Source organism: Neoarius graeffei, chromosome 26 (genome assembly GCF_027579695.1).
Source record: "Neoarius graeffei isolate fNeoGra1 chromosome 26, fNeoGra1.pri, whole genome shotgun sequence".
NCBI lineage: Eukaryota > Metazoa > Chordata > Actinopteri > Siluriformes > Ariidae > Neoarius > Neoarius graeffei.
Window position 1 is genome coordinate 13,389,199 of NC_083594.1, and position 18,023 is coordinate 13,407,221.

Below are 18,023 nucleotides of genomic sequence, written 5' to 3' on the forward strand. Positions count from 1 at the left end.
CGACTAGAGATTATCGTTAAATGTTATTGCTTTGTAATTGCACATCCATGAGATTGACTTACCTTGTTGTACTAAGTACCCTCGAAGGTGCTTAGTTGTAGGGGGTACACCCTTTAGGGGTACACTGGCTTGTCACTGGGGCATTGCTAGCCAGAACTTGCACACTATATGGCCAAAAGTATGTGGACAACTGGCCATTACACCCATATATACATTATTACCCATTCCAAAGCCATGTGCATTCATACAGAGTTGGGCCACAGTGGGAAGGAAATCTTAATGCTACAACATGCTGAGATATTCTGGACAATTGTATGTTTACAGCTCTGTTGCAAGAGTTTGGGGAAGAACCACATATGGGTGTGATGGCTACAGTCTCAGAAAATAAAGTCCATGATTGTATCTTGAGGGATACACCAGCTTGTCACTGGGGCAGTACCCTCTAAGATACTTAGTTGCAGGGGGTACACCCTTTGGGGTACACAGGCTCGTCACTGGGGTGGTACCCTCTAAGGTACTTAGTTATAGGGGTGTACACCCTTTAGGGATACACCGGCTTGTCTCTGGGGTGGTACCCTCTAAGGTACGTAGTTATAGGGGTGTACACCCTTTAGGGATACACCGGCTTGTCTCTGGAGTGGTACCCTCTAAGGCACTTAGTTGTAGGGGTACGCCCTTTAGAGGTAAACTGGCTTGTCACTGGGGTGGTACCCTCTAAAGTACTTAGTTGTAGGGTGTACATCGGCTTGTCACTGAGGCGGTATCCTCTAAGGTACTTAGTTATAGGGGTGTATACCCTTTAGGGGTACATCGGCTTGTCCCTGGGGTGGTACCCTCTAAGGTACTTATTTGTAGGGGATATACCCTTTAGGGGTACACTGGCTTGTCACTGGGGCAGTACCCTCTAAGGTACTTAGTTATAGGGGTTAACACACGCATTGATCAAAAGGTGACAACACACTCTTCTCTGATTGGTTGCAGAGCCTTGTCCATCACTCCTGCTCCAAAGGCATATGGCGGAGCTCCTGAATCAGGACAAAGAGATGGCTGCTAGCTTCCTGAACAGCGTCCTCAACCAGCTCAACTGGGCCTTCTCGGAGTTCATCGGCATGATCCAGGAGGTAAGAGAGAGTCAGTCAGTACCTTTGAACCCTCTAGCATGAGCTGTAATACTCAATAGTTGCATTACCATCTTGTTGGTGCAGTTTGAAGCTGGTAGTTGATAATGTGCGTGCAGGAGCATCTACGCATTGAGCCAAAGGCCTTGAGTTTAATGAAATATTACAGCCGTCTCCAGACTTGATCTGCTTGAAACCTTTAAATTATTCATAGCTGGAATATTCAATAGTATTGTCATTACTGTCACCCGTTGGTGTGGTGGATTAGTCTTTTCCATTTTAAGCAACAAGATTTGCATACAAATGACTCAGTCACTTTTAGGTTTAGGACTTGGATTTGCGGCTAAGTGAAAACAGGATTGTATAGATTTATGGTTGCATACCTGCTTTTACTTCTGCTGTTCTATCTGAATGGTATACAACATCTCATCAAGTAAAAAATCTGGAGTGTAGTTTAATTTTTCATTGGCATGACAAGAAAACGGGCGGCACGGTGGTGTAGTGGTTAGCGCTGTCGCCTCACAGCAAGAAGGTTCTAGGTTTGAGTCCAGCAGCTGGCGAGGGCCTTTCTGTGTGGAGTTTGCATGTTCTCCCCGTGTCCGCGTGGGTTTCCTCCGGGTGCTCCGGTTTCCCCCACAGTCCAAAGACATGCAGGTTAGGCTAATTGGTGGCTCTAAATTGACCATCGGTGTGAATGTGAGTGTGAATGGTTGTCTCTCTATGGCTACGTTTACATTAGACCGTATCTGTCTCGTTTTCTTCGCGGATGCACTGTCCGTTTACATTAAACCACCTGGAAAAGCCGGGAAACGGGAATCCGCCAGCGTCCACGTATTCAATCTAGATCGTATCTGGTCCGGTGCTGTGTAAACATTGAGATACACGAATACGCTGTGCTGAGCTCTAGCTGGCGTCCTCATTGGACAACGTCACTGTGACATCCACCTTCCTGATTCGCTGGCATTGGTCATGTGACGCGACTGCTGAAAAACGGCGCGTACTTCCGCCTTGTATCACCTTTCATTAAAGAGTATAAAAGTATGAAAATACTGCAAATACTGATGCAAATACTGCCCATTGTGTAGTTATGATTGTCTTTAGGCTTGCCATCCTTCCACTTGTAAGTGGTAAGTGACGTGCGCTGGGATCACACACACAGTGGCTCAGTCCCGAATCGTGGCTTGTGCACTTCACTCGCGCGTTGTGTGAGCTGCGCAGGGCCGGAGTGCGCACCCTCCAGAGGGCACTCGCTGTTCAGGGCGGAGTGATTTGGAGCGCAGGATGCCTGCGGAGCCGAGCGTATCCGTGTATTGGTGTTGCTGTGTGCACGGCTAACGGTTTTAGTGTAAACGCGAATCGTTTTAAGAACGTTAATCTGATGATCCGCTGATTCGACATAATGTAAACGTAGCCTATGTGTCAGCCTTGCGATGATCTGGCCACTTGTCCAGGATGTACCCCGCCTCTCGCCCATAGTCAGCTGGGATAGGCTCCAACTTGCCCACAACCCTGCACAGGAATAAGCGGTTACGCATAATGGATGGAAGTTGCTAATTAGGCCGATTAATGAACTTTGAGGAAAATTGCTACTCCTCACTGAGTTTTCAATGGATTTTGATTCTGATTGTTTTGTTTGGCAGATCAAATCGTTCTAATTGTTCTCATGAAGAGCATCTCAGCTAATTGTAAACAAGTCTGGTTTCTCATGGTACGGCCGTGTGAGCTACTGCGTTGCTGATGCTCTCGTTTTACTTTGACACAGCATCTGTGTCTGCCAATAGAACAAGATAATTTCAAGCTTGAAATGAGTAATGTGTCTCAAAACAGGCTTTTATTGTAATCTTATAATTGTGAATATCAGTGAATAATAACCGAGATGAAGTCGAGGTCTAGTGAGTAATGAAGTTGAATTAAAATACATAAAAATGCAGTTGTATTATCTGAACATCAGAGGTCCCAATCTGTGCAACCCATAGAGTTAAAATATAACAATCATGCACTGGGACCAGTAGTTTGGTCACCACGACCGATATGCATTATACAGTATGTTATACAGTGATATGACCACATGTATTATAAAGAAAGAAGGCGTGGATACACTTGGGAATGACATGATGGACAGCTTGACTGAAAGAGACCGACTGTAGCTAGCCAGCTGACTTCATCACAGAATTTACCTACTTATTTGAATTTTTATTGACACATGAACTAATACAAACTGTTAGCCATTTCTTTTATATTAAAAACATTTGAAACATCGAGAAGTTTAATACAGTGGTGCTTGAAAGTTTGCGAACTCTTTAGAATTTTCTATATTTCTGCATAAATATGACCTAAAACATCATCAGATTTTCACACAAGTCCTAAAAGTAGATAAAGAGAACCCAGTTAAACAAATGAGACAAAAATATTATACTTGGTCATTTATTTATTGAGGAAAATGATCCAATATTACATATCTGTCAGTGGCAAAAGTATGTGAACCTCTAGGATTAGCAGTTGATTTGAAGGTGAAATTAGAGTCCGGTGTTTTCAATCAATGGGATGACAATCAGGTGTGAGTGGGCACCCTGTTTTATTTAAAGAACAGGGATCTATCAAAGTCCGAGCTTCACAACACATGTTTGTGGAAGTGTATCATGGCACAAACAAAGGAGATTTCTAAGGACCTCAGAAAAAGCGTTGTTGATGCTCATCAGGCTGGAAAAGGTTACAAGACCATCTCTAAAGAGTTTGGACTCCACCAATCCACAGTCAGACAGATTGTGTACAAATGGAGGAAATTCAAGACCATTGTTCCCCTCCCCAGGAGTGGTCAACCAACCAAGATCACTACAAGAGCAAGGCATGTAATAGTCGGCGAGGTCACAAAGGACCCCAGGGTAACTTCTAAGCAACTGAAGGCCTCTCTCACATTGGCTAATGTTCATGAGTCCACCATCAGGAGAACACTGAACAACAATGGTGTGCATGGCAGGGTTGCAAGGAGAAAGCCACTGCTCTCCAAAAAGAACATTGCTGCTTGTCTGCAGTTTGCTAAAGATCATGTGGACAAGCCAGAAGGCTACTGGAAAAATATTTTGTGGACGGATGAGACCAAAATAGAACTTTTTGGTTTAAATGAGAAGCGTTATGTTTAGAGAAAGGAAAACACTGCATTCCAGCATAAGAACCTTATCCCATCTGTGAAACATGGTGGTGGTAGTATCATGGTTTGGGCCTGTTTTGCTGCATCTTGGCCAGGACGGCTTGCCATCATTGATGGAACAATGAATTCTGAATTATACCAGCGAATTCTGAAGGAAAATGTCAGGACATCTGTCCATGAACTGAATCTCAAGAGAAGGTGGGTCATGCAGCAAGACAACGACCCTAAGCACACAAGTCGCTCTACCAAAGAATGGTTAAAGAAGAATAAAGTTAATGTTTTGGAATGGCCAAGTCAAAGCCCTGACCTTAATCCAGTCGAAATGTTGTGGAAGGACCTGAAGCGAGCAGTTCATGCAAGGATACCCACCAACATCCCAGAGTTGAAGCTGTTCTGTACGGAGGAACGGGCTAAAATTCCTCCAAGCCGGTGTGCAGGACTGATCAACAGTTACCGGAAACGTTTAGTTGCAGTTATTGCTGCACAAGGGGGTCACACCAGATACTGAAAGCAAAGGTTCACATACTTTTGCCAGTCACAGATGTGTAATATTGGATCATTTTCCTCAATAAATAAATGACCAAGTATAATATTTTTGTCTCATTTGTTTAACTGGGTTCTCTTTATCTACTTTTAGGACTTGTGTGAAAATCTGATGATATTTTAGGCCATATGCAGAACTATAGACAATTCTAAAGGGTTCACAAACTTTCAAGCACCGCTGGAGGAAAAAGTCTCCGAGGGTACTTCAGAAAGTTCTTGGCCTCACCCAGAAACAAGGGGTGTTACTCCCATTTTGGGGCATAACTGTATACCGTAAAGCCTTCTGTGACTGTTCAGAAAAACTCAAATGAAAGAAGCAATGAAAGAAAAAAGGTGAGGAAAGCTTCAAGCTGCATGCGTTTCCCCTTTTTCATGTGAGTCACCGGTACTGAATTCACGCACATGCGGCTGATGTGAAAGGAACAGAACCCTCATCTTCTATAATTATTATGCAAGCAATCTTTCCATAACCATAGCTTTGTATACATGATCTCCACTTCAATGTCTTCTCCGAGCTTGTGTTTTTTTTTTTTTTTTTTTCCACATTCTGTCCGGTCTTCCTCTATAATTTGATTTCACCATAGAAGAAAGACGCCCATAAAGACTGATTTCGGAAGTGAAAACAGGCTTCCTGCCCTTCATACGGTATCATTATTAGCAGTGGGAGGCTTGAGATTCTCTTGGGAAATTGTGGGAAAGAACATCACCTCCCTGGTCTGTCCAGCAGTGAATTAAGGTCCAGCAGGGGAGCTGGAAAAGCACTCAGCTCAGGGTTGTTACAGCACTGTTTGTGGCAGACAGGCCCACCAGGTCTGCATTTACTGATTGGGCTTTGATGGGCTTTGATAGCTCTTGCAGGGTGACTTTTATCTCTGATGATCCCTAATTTAAAAGGCAGCAATCTTCAGAGAGACACAGTTGTTATTTAGTCGCTACCTCCCAACTGGAGTGGAGAAAATCAAGCTGCTGTAGTTATGTGCAGCAGTGGACTGATGAGAAATGCGGCCTTTTGCACACATTTGTTGTGTGAAAATGTGAAATAAAGAGATGCTAGTTGGGAGAAACATAGTCAACAGCGTTTTTTTTTTTTTTTTTTAAACCAAGCTGGACATTTTGTCACAGCAACAGCTTGGTACTGTATACCTTAGATTCCAACTCATTAATATTTGTGAAGCCAGTAATTTGTGTGGGGCGGCACGGTGGTGTAGTGGTTAGCGCCGTCGCCTCACAGCAAGAAGGTCCGGGTTCGAGCCCCGTGGCCGGCGAGGGCCTTTCTGTGTGGAGTTTGCATGTTCTCCCCGTGTCCGCGTGGGTTTCCTCCGGGTGCTCCGGTTTCCCCCACAGTCCAAAGACATGCAGGTTAGGTTAACTGGTGACTCTAAATTGACCGTAGGTGTGAATGTGAGTGTGAATGGTTGTCTGTGTCTATGTGTCAGCCCTGTGATGACCTGGCGACTTGTCCAGGGTGTACCCCGCCTTTCGCCCGTAGTCAGCTGGGATAGGCTCCAGCTTGCCTGCGACCCTGTAGAACAGGATAAAGCGGCTAGAGATAATGAGATGAGTAATTTGTGTAACTTGCATAAAAAGACACAGATTATCTTTAACTGGTGGTATTATTGCAGTTTTTCCCGCCTAGAGCTCCCAGGGTTGGTTGGTAGCTGTCTCAGGATTTGTACGGTAGTTAGGTAGAGCTGCCTTAGCTTTACAGAATTCCCAGGATGAACAGAGCTTCCAGGACTGGTAGGGCTTCCAGGATTGACAGAGCTCCCAAGATTGAGAGAGCTTCCAGGGTTTGTAGAGCTTCTTTTTGTGTTCTTAGGGTTTGTAGAGCTCCCCGGGTTGGTAGGTCAGCTCTAGATTTGTAGAGCTTCGAGGATGAATAGAGCTCCCAAGATTGGTAGAACTTCCAGGGTTTGTGGAGCTTCTTTTTGTGCTGTCAGGCTTTATAGAGCTCCCAGGGTTGGTAGATCTGCCTTGGATTTGTCAAGCTTCCAGGATGACTAGAGCTTCCAGGACTGGTAGGTCTTCCAGGATGAATAGAGCTTTGGGGATTAATAGAGCTTTGGGGATTAGACATCATTTAAGTAAATTTAAAAAATGGTCTCAGGAATATAGTTTTCTAGTAAAATTAGTAGTGTGATCTTCATTAACTCTTGAAATTTAATCTATTCTTCTTAGTCTATTGTGCTTTAATCATAGATTTTTATTTTATTTTTTTATAAATTGATTTTTTTCGGACCTGTTTTTCCCTCAGTTCACTCATTATTCATGGGTTGATGTAAACCACTTTATTAAATTGTGTTTTTCATATTTTATTTTGTATTACTTTTATAGTTTATATTTAATTTCTTTGTTATTTATTATTTTGAGGACCCTTCTGTAAATTACTCTGTGCTGTTGGCATCCTCAATAAATATATATATAAAAAAAAAGGGGGGGCTCCCAAGATTGATAGAGCTGCCAGGGTTTGTAGAGCTTCTTTTTGTGCTCTCAGGCTTTGTAGAGCTCCCAGGGTTGGTAGATCTACCTTGGATTTGTCGAGCTTCCGGGATTAACAGAGCTCCCAAGATTGGTAGAGCTTTTAGGATTTGTAGCGCTTCCAGGGTTTATAGAGCTTTTTTGTGCTCTCAGGGTTTGTAGAGTTCCTAGGTTGGTAGAGCTGCCTTGGATTTGTTGAGCTTCCAGGATGAAGAGTCTTCCAGAACTGGTAGGGCTTCCAGGATTGACAAAGCTCCCAAGATTGATAGAGCATCTAGGATTTGTAGTGCTACCAGGGTTTGTCGAGCTGCTTTTTGTGCTCTCAGGTTTTGTAGTGCTCCTACATTGGTAGCTCTGCCTTGGATTTGTAGAGCATCCAGGATGGACAGAGCTTCCAGGACTGGTAGGGCTTCCAGAATTGACTGAGCTCCCAAGATTGAGGGAACTTCAAGGATTTGTCGATCTTCCAGGATTTGTAGAGCTGCTTTTTGTTCTCTCAGGTTGGTAGATCTGCCTTAGATTTGTAGAGCATCCAGGGTTGATGGAGCATGCAGGATTTGTAGTGCTTCCAGAGTTTATAAATCTCAAAGAATTTTTTAGTCCTCTGAGGGTTGGTGGAGCTCTTAGGGTTGAAAGACCATCTAGTGTTAGTAGAGCTCCCAGGACTTGTAGAGATTCTAGAATTGGTAGGCTTTCCAGGATTGCTAGGGCTTAAATGGTTTGCAGAGCTTCCAGAGTGCTTACCAGATTTGTCGACCTGATGGGATTGTTTGAGTTAAGCAGGACTGACAGAGCCCCCAAGATTGGTACAGCTCTCCTAGGTCAGGAGGTGAGTTGGTAGATATCCAAAATTGGTAAACCCTCTTTTCTGAGTGGTAGTGGGGGGGAGATTTCCAGGTTTGCTTGATACACTGAAGGTTACTAGCTCTCCAAGGTTTGTAGATTCTCATTAAAAAAACCCCAAACAAACTGGTAAATGTTCATAAGCAGGATGACAGATGTACATCATGGTAACAGTGTAGTAATGAATGATTTTGTGGCAGATCCAGCAGGCAGCAGAGCGTCCAGAGCGTAACTTTGTGGACACTAGGCAGCTGAAAGTGTGTGCCACGTGCTTCGACCTGTCGGTCAGTCTGCTGCGTGTGCTGGAAATGACAGTCACCCTGGTACCCGAGATCTTTCTGGACTGGAGCCGACCCTCAGCCGAGCTTCTGCTCCGTCGCTTGGCTCAGGTAGGTAAAGGCAAATGCTCGAAAGCTAAAATGACCTTCTGTTTAGAGTAACAGAGCAGTGGATATGTGGCAGGTCACAGAATCCAGGGACACATGTCGGCCCGGGGGCATTTTGAGTTATTGACAGATTCAGAAAGTACAGTTTCTAAGCTTTCCAATGATGCCTTCCATGTGGAGATCTGACAATATTTGAAGAATGTGTGGCCTTTTGAAAGTGTATACTTCTTAAAACAGAAAAGGGAGAAAATCGCCCTCAAAGTTTTCCATCTCAGCTACTCTGGGTGTAGGGCGGGCACATAATGCTGCTCATCTGCATGATATTAAGGAAAGCCCTACCGTCTACGAGCTAGCACGATGCTACTTTCATGTAAACAAAGATCACCACGTCAATTTTCCTTCCATGCAAAGTATGCCCAACACAATTATGAAGTACAAAAATAAGTCCTAAAGTATACTTGAACGTTTTGTGGTTGAAAAATTACTCACACCGTAAGAGAGAAAGATAGCACGATGATGACACAACTAACACAACACTAGTTTCATGTAAAGCCTCGGTCACAAACGGCCGTACCGTGCTCCTACGGCCGGTCTACATGCAAAAAACGCAAGAAACGCACGGAGGGCGCGCATGAAACGCACGAGAGCGTGCGTGTGATGCGCTGATTTTCGAGCCGCAGACCGGCCGCAGAGGTTCTTTGTCATGTCAAACAAACTCTACGGGCGCTTCCGTTTTTTTCAGGTTGCAAGACAAACTTACGGCCAACGCGCGTCTTTCTCCACGAACAAAAAAAAAACCGCAGCGATTTGGGAAACGCCAAAAATCGCACGGCCAAAAAATCGTACGTCCGGTTGTGACCTAGGCTTAACCAAACCACAACACTCTCCGTTACATGCAAAAATAACCACACAGCCTTAGATTAATAAACTTACCCCATCAGAAAGAGAAACGTCGCCTTGCACACACCAATGCCTCCGATGGAATGTAATCCTAGAACGGTCCGTGTATCATCCGATCATTCAAGTATTCCATTCAATCTGGAAAACGAGGTTGCGGGGTTTTTTTGCTAGAAATGGTTATCTCCGATGTAAATACCGTGTGTCTGTTTGCTTCGTGGTGTTTCAGCTCCTCTGCGCTCTGTTTAGTAACTCATTCCATAGTGAAATTACATGCCTGTATGCAGTTAAGTAGCCATGCGCTCAGCTCGTATCATACAGCTGATTCGCGAAAAAACAAAACAAAAGACTTAAATCATCATGTGAATGGCCCATATGGTAATTTACCCACACCCCCCAGCAGGCTACAGTCCTGACAAAAACGAGACAATTTGCAACAAAAAATGTATGCTTTTCCAACAAAACAATCTATTATCTGAAATACTTATTGCATTCTTCAAGATCTCAACTTGCACATGATGGAAAAAAAACAAAAATCACAAATTAAAAAAAAAAAAAATGCTTCTTTTGCGATTATCTCGGATTCGTTTCGGCCGACATGCGTCCCTGGATTCGGTGAGGGGTCACATATAGGTTCAGTGCATGATTTAGAAGTACGTTTTGCCATATATTTTATAATTATTTTTATTATTATATATTTATATTATTTATAATAATGTGGCAGAGGTGGTTCAGTTGTTGAGGCTCTGGGTTACTGATCAGAAGGTTGGGGGTTCAAGCTACCACTGTTGGGCCCTTGAGCAAGGCCCCGAACCCTGTCTGCTCCAGAATACGTAATTCTTTTTGGCCTAAGTGGATACACGTACCGTACAGTGTGTGCAGCACAAACGTTTGTTAAGAATCTGCTCATGGGATTCCTCTTGTGTGCTTGTTTTGAGCATTTTTTAGCATTTTATATTTTGTGTGACAGGTGTGCGTGTTTTCCTGTTTGTGTTCATGCATGCGCAAGTTAAGACCGACCTACACATCCTGCCTTTGTAGGTGTGTGTTCAGTTCGTGTGTGTGCGTGGAGTGTGTGGTTTTATTCCTTTCGGAGGCTTTCAGAAGCCAGGATATTCTTCCCCTCCTTCTCTTCTGTCCTCGCTCGTATTTCTGTTTCTTTGCTTCTTGCTCTCTTGACAAATTTTGATGACGTAGACACGTATTAAAGTTTGCATGTGAATTAAATTCAAGGCTGTGTCCATTCACGATTCCGAGCAATTTTCCCGAAAGCTTTTCACACCTGCACCCCGATCAGTGCGAGAAGCATAAATAGCTCAGAGTATTTTCGTACATGTGCTGTTTGGCTAACAACAGCTCTTTGTATTTCTGTCCTCCAGCTCCTAAACCAGGTACTGAATCGAGTGACAGCTGAGAGGAACCTCTTTGACCGTGTGGTCAACCTTCGCCTTCCAGGTAACACTCGCACGCATTCAGAAATGTTCTTCATAGTCGGACGTTTTATAAAACCATCATAATCAGGGCTGACCTTTTTCGTTTCTTTCACCGTGTGTGTGATTTATGTATCAGGATCACTTAGATTCAATCTTTTCATTTGTATGAATAGCAAGCAAGCTGAGCTCCAGTGCGATAAATGGAAATATAACAATGTCGGCGGATTAAAAGTGAAAAAGTTTGCTGCGTCATGCAGCTCTGCCAGGAATGAATCACATCGACTGGAGAAAACATGGAAGGCGTGGGTCTGTTCACTCGCTTTCTGTAGAACTGAAGCCAAAATACCTCTGCCAGGTTGTCAAATTTGCAGCTGCCAGCATCTGCACAGTAAAAACGTTCTCCTTGTTGAGTTTGTACAGTAGAGATGATGGACAAAGTAAAGCCTAGGTCACAACCGGACGTACGATTTTTTGGCCGTGCGATTTTTGGCGTTTCCCAAATCGCTGCATTTTTTTTTTGTTCATGGAGAAAGATGCGCGTTGGCCGTAAGTTTGTCTTGCAACCTGAAAAAAACGTAAGCGCCCGTAGAGTTTGTTTGACATGACAAAGAACCTTTGCGGCCGGTCTGCGGCTGGAAAATCAGCACGTCACACGCGCGCCCTCTGTGCGTTTCACGCGCGCCCTCCGTGCATTTCTTGCGTTTTTTTAATTTAAGGAGCACGTACGGCCGGTTGTGACCGAGGCTTAAGGTATATCGTAATCCTTTGGTAGACCTGCTTCCTTCCAGCGTGTTAGTGTGTTCATGGTGCTAATCAGTCTTGCGTCAATCTAAACAATGGAACTAGTTTCAGCTGGAGATGCGTCTAATAAACCAGAACTGGACGTTTGCCAACGGATTCTCCTTGGCTTCAGGAAGAGCAGCTGGTTTAGACTGCAATCAGTCTAAATTTATTATTTGGGACACCTATTTATCAAATCTTTCCGAATGTTATTAATAGTGTATGTGTTCACTGATGAACTAATGGATTTTGCACAGTAGCTGGCTGGATGTCGTTAATACGGAAATAATATAGCTATCATGGTGGCTGTATGCGCAATTAAACGAACCTTTTTCCTGTTAAACATCTCAATGTTTTTTCAGACGTTTTTAATGTAATAGAAATGGCTAACAGCTAACCGTTATTCGCTGAAGGTGAAGTGAATATCGGTGAATAATAACTGAGACGAAGTTGAGGTTATTGTTTAACAGTTGTTCCGCGAAATCGAGTCGTAGTCGTAGCACCGAGTCGGCGATAATCCATGTACGACGAGATTGAGTGGAATAACGGTTTTATTCTATCCACATTCACTGGATTTTGAGAAACAGAACATTTTTATTAAATTTTTTTTTGCAAATTCGATCAATAAAGTTTATACAAAACGTCTGACAAAATCGTTTCCGCTTAGAGAGTAAACAAACCGGTGAAATGACAGTAGCAATTTGTGAAACATGCAATAATAATAATAATAATTCTTGAAAATTAAAAAAAAAAATGTTTTTACCAGCCGTGTGATGACCTGGCGACTTGTCCAGGGTGTACCCCGCCTCTCACTCATAGTCTGCTGGGATAGGCTCCAGCTTGCCTGCGACCCTGTAGAACAGGATAAAGCGGCTACAGATAATGGATGGATGGATGGATGGATGTTCTTACCATCAAATACTTTCATTCCATATTTTGTTGCTTTTTTTTTTATTTTTTGGGGTTTTGTTTTCAAGCAGAGTTTTTATTGCGTCCTCGGTTGGTTCAGCAACACGCTCCGCCATTTTGTTTTTCTCTACTCACGGTATATGAGCTGATAGCCTAGTAGTAGAGTAGCCAATCGGAGCACACAATTGCTCATACCCAGTGAATGTGGATAGAATAATTAAATAATATTGGCTGGCTTTTTTTTTTGTAGTACATCAGATATATTCCATTCAGTTAGCATGATACTGAACGAGTCGAAGATGAGTTCACTATCATGCTAGGTGAATGGAATATATCTGATATACCACGAAAAAAAGCCAGCCAATATTATTTTTATTCTGGTTATTATACATGCACTCTCTCTCTTCATATCAGCATTCTCAAAGGCCACCACTAGCTTACCTTCCAGGTGATGTAGTGTTAGTGAAGGCCAACGCTAGCACAGTCAAGCCAAATATTATTATTATTATTATTAGACTATTATTATTTTCCCTGTGTCAACTACACACACGGGAGCGACCTGGCAGCCAAAATTCTCTCAAAACCTTCCGCTTTTAATGAAGCAAACCTTGCGGCCATGTTTGTTTATAAACTGTCACAGTCACTCGCTAGCACAGAAGTTTTACATCAACGACGTGTCTCTTTTCCAGTTTTTCGATGTCCGTTGGTATGTTTTTCTCTTGTAAATATGCGTGAAGAATACCTAATGAAGTTTTGGTAGTCTTTCGGGTGTTCAGTACGTCTTTGGTTTCAGTTTATTTATTTAGTGCTTAAACCTAGCACTGGATTAGCCTCGTCTTCTCTCTTTCCCGGCTGACAAAGAAATGATTATGCGCATTCGCAGCAGAAAAGTTTTGTCAGTGGATCTTCGTGTGACCTCTGATGTGTGACGTCATGTTGTCTTGCTGACGTAATATTGTAACAATATTGCACGCTCATTCTCCACTGGGGAGAGCGGCGTAATACGTGGAGGATAAGCGATATGATAACAATATTGCACGGCATCAATAAACTGCTAGAAGGGAATAGAATACATATGTTATTTACCAGCTGGGAGGTCCGTATCGTGAAATCCCATGATCAAGGTCTTGAAAGTACTGACCGAGGCCGAGGTCACGGTATTTCACCAAACGGGCCGACCTTAAGCTGGTAAATAATATATTTGTTTTTTTCTTTACCAAATCCTAACAGAAAACGAGAGCGCCCGAAAGGGAAAACCGAGTCGAGCCGCCATTTTGAATCCTCATTCACAGCTGTAATGCAAATGGCTTCCTCCTCGGTATACAAGTGCACTTCCATGGCAGGAAAAAAAACTACATTTTGCCGCCTGTGTAGTTCCTTATTTATACAAAATTGAGTCATTCAGGATTCAGCCATCTTTTTGCTCGCCGTTAGTAACAGTTAGAGGTTTTTAGCTTTCTCCTGAAATGTTTTATTTTATTTCTTCTTCCTCAGGGTAGTAAAACTCGCTTTCGCTTTGAAGATTGTCGTTATCGCTATCCATGCTGTAAAATTAATGCTATTTTCCTGAGAAATGCTGGCAAAAATGTATAAGATTTTTGATAATCTTATAAATAAATCTTATAAAAAAAAAGATAAATGTCGGCAAAAAATGCAACTATGTTCAGGGCTGTGAAAAATCCGCGGATCCGCGGAATTCCGTGAATTTGGCCGCCAAAAATATAATTTTGGTAAATCATCTAATTTTGCAATAAAAATTGGGGGGGGGGGGGGGGGGGGGGGGGTGTTTCTTTTGCGACAATGACAGACCGGTTTACGGCATTTGCGCCATGCTTATAAACCACGGCGCGAATCTTGTGCTCTTTAAACACACTTTCGATATGAACGGTTTTGAAAAGGAGAATTTCGCAGTATGTCCGTGTCATGGAGGGACATCGTTCAGAGGGAGGACGGTGAGACCGACGATGTCAAAAACATTTGACAAGGAAAACGGCATCAAAAATCCATGGAATTGGCGATGGCTGGAGTTTAAAGTCGGTAGTGAATGAGCACATACAGAAGATAAAAGAACCGGGGAAAGCTTACCGCATCTTGTGCCATCAGGATGTGAAGTACGGCTCTGGTGGAAGAACGCGTTTGGTTGACCATGTTAAAGGAAAAAAACATGCGGAATTGGTGAAATTGAAGCTGTTGAACTATAGATTACCAGGTAGACCATCTTGTTCACATTTATATATTCAATTTATCATAATAATAATAATAAACAGTTCAAATTAAATGGCATGGTTGAGAAAATATTTGCTTTCAGGAGATGCTTCAAATCTATCAATATACACAAAATCTGTTCAGCTTCTGGGGCCCTGTGGGCCCCAGGCCCCCGGCTCCTGGGGAGCTGCGCCTCCCAGACCCCCTGCTAAAATTGTTTCCTCGGATTTTGTCATTTCTATTTCACAGCCCTGTATGTTTGTTGTTGTGAACGAGCGAGTCGCCAGAGGTCCGTAACTGGGGTCTGTATCGTAGGATACGGACCCGCTCGCCAGCCAATCAGAGCACAGGATTTGATGGAAACTGGATCGCGAAAAAAATAAATGTTTTTATTCCATGGAAAAAGTGGCCCGTATGTATAATAATTCCGGATATTCACTTTACCTTCGGAGAATAACTGTTAAATACAATCTTGAGTCCTACAATGTGAATAACACATTCCTATGATACACATTACATTGCCACTTTTTTTTTTTTTTGCATCGCGATGCCTTGTCCCACCTCTAATTTATACATGAATATCATTCCTGGCTAAAGCTATCACTTGACCTGACTGACTTCTTTCTCTCTTATTATATCCATCACCTTAATCGAAATCCTTCTCATTTGAAAATCGTCTTGGTGTTCAACCATAACTCAATTTTGCCAGAGGATATTGAACTTCTCCTCAACCTCGAGTGCCAATGTATCAGACATGAAACAGTAGAATGACGATATTCATAATGCATGAAGTCGGGGTCACCCTTTTAGCGCCGAGAGCAGCTGCACTTGAGGACGTCATGGAGACGGCGAGCTATGTATAGATCAGCGTTGTAGCATCTCGGGACATTTTGGTAACGTGAAACACTATAAACCAGGAATAGTAAAAAAAAAAAAAAGACGGAGAGATTGAATGCTGATAGCGTTCAGTCTCGATCTCATTTCAGTTGAGCCTTTTTTTCAATTGAGTCTTTTATCTTTTGACCCTAATGGACATTTCTGGATGATTTATACCTTTAATACATGCTCTATGGTATGGGTAGGAAATACGCAAGTTAAATTACCACTGCATAAATAAGAGCTCAGCTTGTGTGTGTGTGTAATTAATATATATTAGTGCATCTCAAAAAATTAGAATATTGTGAAAAAGTTCAATATTTTCCATCAGTTATTTAAGAAAGTGAAAATGTTATATATTATAGACTCATTACATATAAACTAAAATGTTTCAAGCATTTTTCTATTTTAATTTTAATCAGTATGGCATACAGTACAAAAACATAAAAAAATCTCAAAATATTAGAATATTTCATTTCGAGTTTGAGTAAAACAGTATGAACACAGTGTATCTCTCGGTCTAGTTCAGTACACACAACCACAATCATGGGGAAGACTGCTGACTCGACTGTTGTCCAGAAGATGATCACTGATGCCCTCCACAAGGAGGGTAAGCCACAAAAGGTCATTGCTGAAAAGGGTGGCTGGAAAAGGTGCACAACCAACAGAGATGGCCGCAGTCTTGAGAGGATTGTCAAGAAAAGTCAATTCAAGAACTTGGGAGAGCTTCACAAGGAGTGGACTGAGGCTGGTGTCAGTGTATCAAGACCCATCACGAACAGACATCTTCAAGAAAGGGGATACAACTTTCGCATTCCTAATATCAAGCTACTCCTGAGTCAGAGACAATGTCAGAAGTGTCTTATCAGGGCTAAGGAGAGAAAGAAATGGACTGTTGCTCAGTGGTCCAAAGTCCTCTTTTCAGATGAAAGTACATTTTGCATTTAATTTGGAAATCACGGTTCTAGAGTCTGGAGGAAGAGTGGAGAGGCACAGAATCCAAGGTGTTTGAAGCCCAGTGTGAAGTTTCCACAGTCTGTGATGATTTGGGGTGCCATGTCATTTGCTGGAGTTGGTCCACTGTATTTTATCAAGTTCAAAGTCAACACAGCCATGTACCAGGAGATTTTAGAGCACTTCATGCTTCCATCTGCTGACGAGCTTTTTGGAGATGCTGATTTCCTTTTCCAGCAGGACTTAGCACCTACCCACAGTGCCAAAACTACTACCAAATGGTTTGCTGACCATGATATTACTGTGTTTGATTGGCCAGCCAACTTGCCTGACCTGAACCCCGTAGAGAATCTATGGGGTATTGTCAAGAGGAAGATGAGAAACATCCGACCCAAAAATACAGATATGCTGAAGGCCACTATCAAAGCAACCTGGGCTTCAATAACACCTCAGCAGTGCCACAGACTGATCACCTCCATGCCACACCGCATTGATACAGTAATTCATGGTAAAGGAGCCCCAACCAAGTACTGAGTGTATAAATGAATATACATTTCAGAAGTATACATTATACAGATTTACATTTCTGTATTGTAAATCCTTTTTTTGATTGATCTTAGGGAATATTCTAATAATTTGAGATACTGGATTTCTGATTTTCATGAGCTATAAGCCATAATCATCAAAATTAAAACAAAAAAGGCTTTAAATATTTCACTTTACATGTAATGAATATAGAATATATGAAAGTTTACTTTTTTGAATTAAATTATGAAAAAAAGGAACTTTTTCATGGTATTCTAATTTTTTGAGATGCACTAGTATGTGTGTGTGTGTGTGTAGATGTATGTGTGTATGTGTGTGTATATATATATATATATATATATATATATATATATATATATATATATATATATAAAACATACATACACACACATACTATATGTTTTTGGGCAAAAAATTAACCTCATGGTGCCACCATTAGACTTTTGAATATGGTCAAAAAATTTTACAGGATGTCTTTATTGGTGAAAAGGAACACCCAAACAAAAATGCATCAGATTTTATGAAAGTGAGGGCAACTGATGCGCCCTAATATATATATATATATATATATATATATATATATATATATATACACACACACACACACACACACACATTTTATATATATATATATATATATATATATATATATATGTGTATGTGTGTGTGTGTGTATGTGTATACTGTATATATGTGTGTGTGTGTGTGTGTGTATATATATATATATATATATATATATATATATATATATATATATATTAGGGCGCATCAGTTGCCCTCACTTTCATAAAATCTGATGCATTTTTGTTTGGGTGTTCCTTTTCACCAATAAAGACATCCTGTAAAATTTTTTGACCATATTCAAAAGTCTAATGGTGGCACCATGAGGTTAATCTTTTGCCAAAAA

General features: G+C 41.9%; 1 protein-coding gene across 5 annotated transcripts in view; it reads left to right on the plus strand.

Annotated features, from left to right (window-relative positions):
* LOC132874309 (E3 ubiquitin-protein ligase RNF123) overlaps window positions 1–18,023 on the plus strand; it is a 448,585-nt gene that overhangs the window by 172,857 nt on the left and 257,705 nt on the right. For all 5 annotated transcript variants that reach the window (XM_060910383.1, XM_060910388.1, XM_060910384.1 and 2 more), the window contains 3 exons: window positions 982–1,121; window positions 8,331–8,519; window positions 10,793–10,868. In XM_060910383.1, coding sequence (XP_060766366.1) covers window positions 982–1,121; window positions 8,331–8,519; window positions 10,793–10,868 — 405 coding nt within the window. The remainder of the gene's footprint in view (window positions 1–981; window positions 1,122–8,330; window positions 8,520–10,792; window positions 10,869–18,023) is intronic.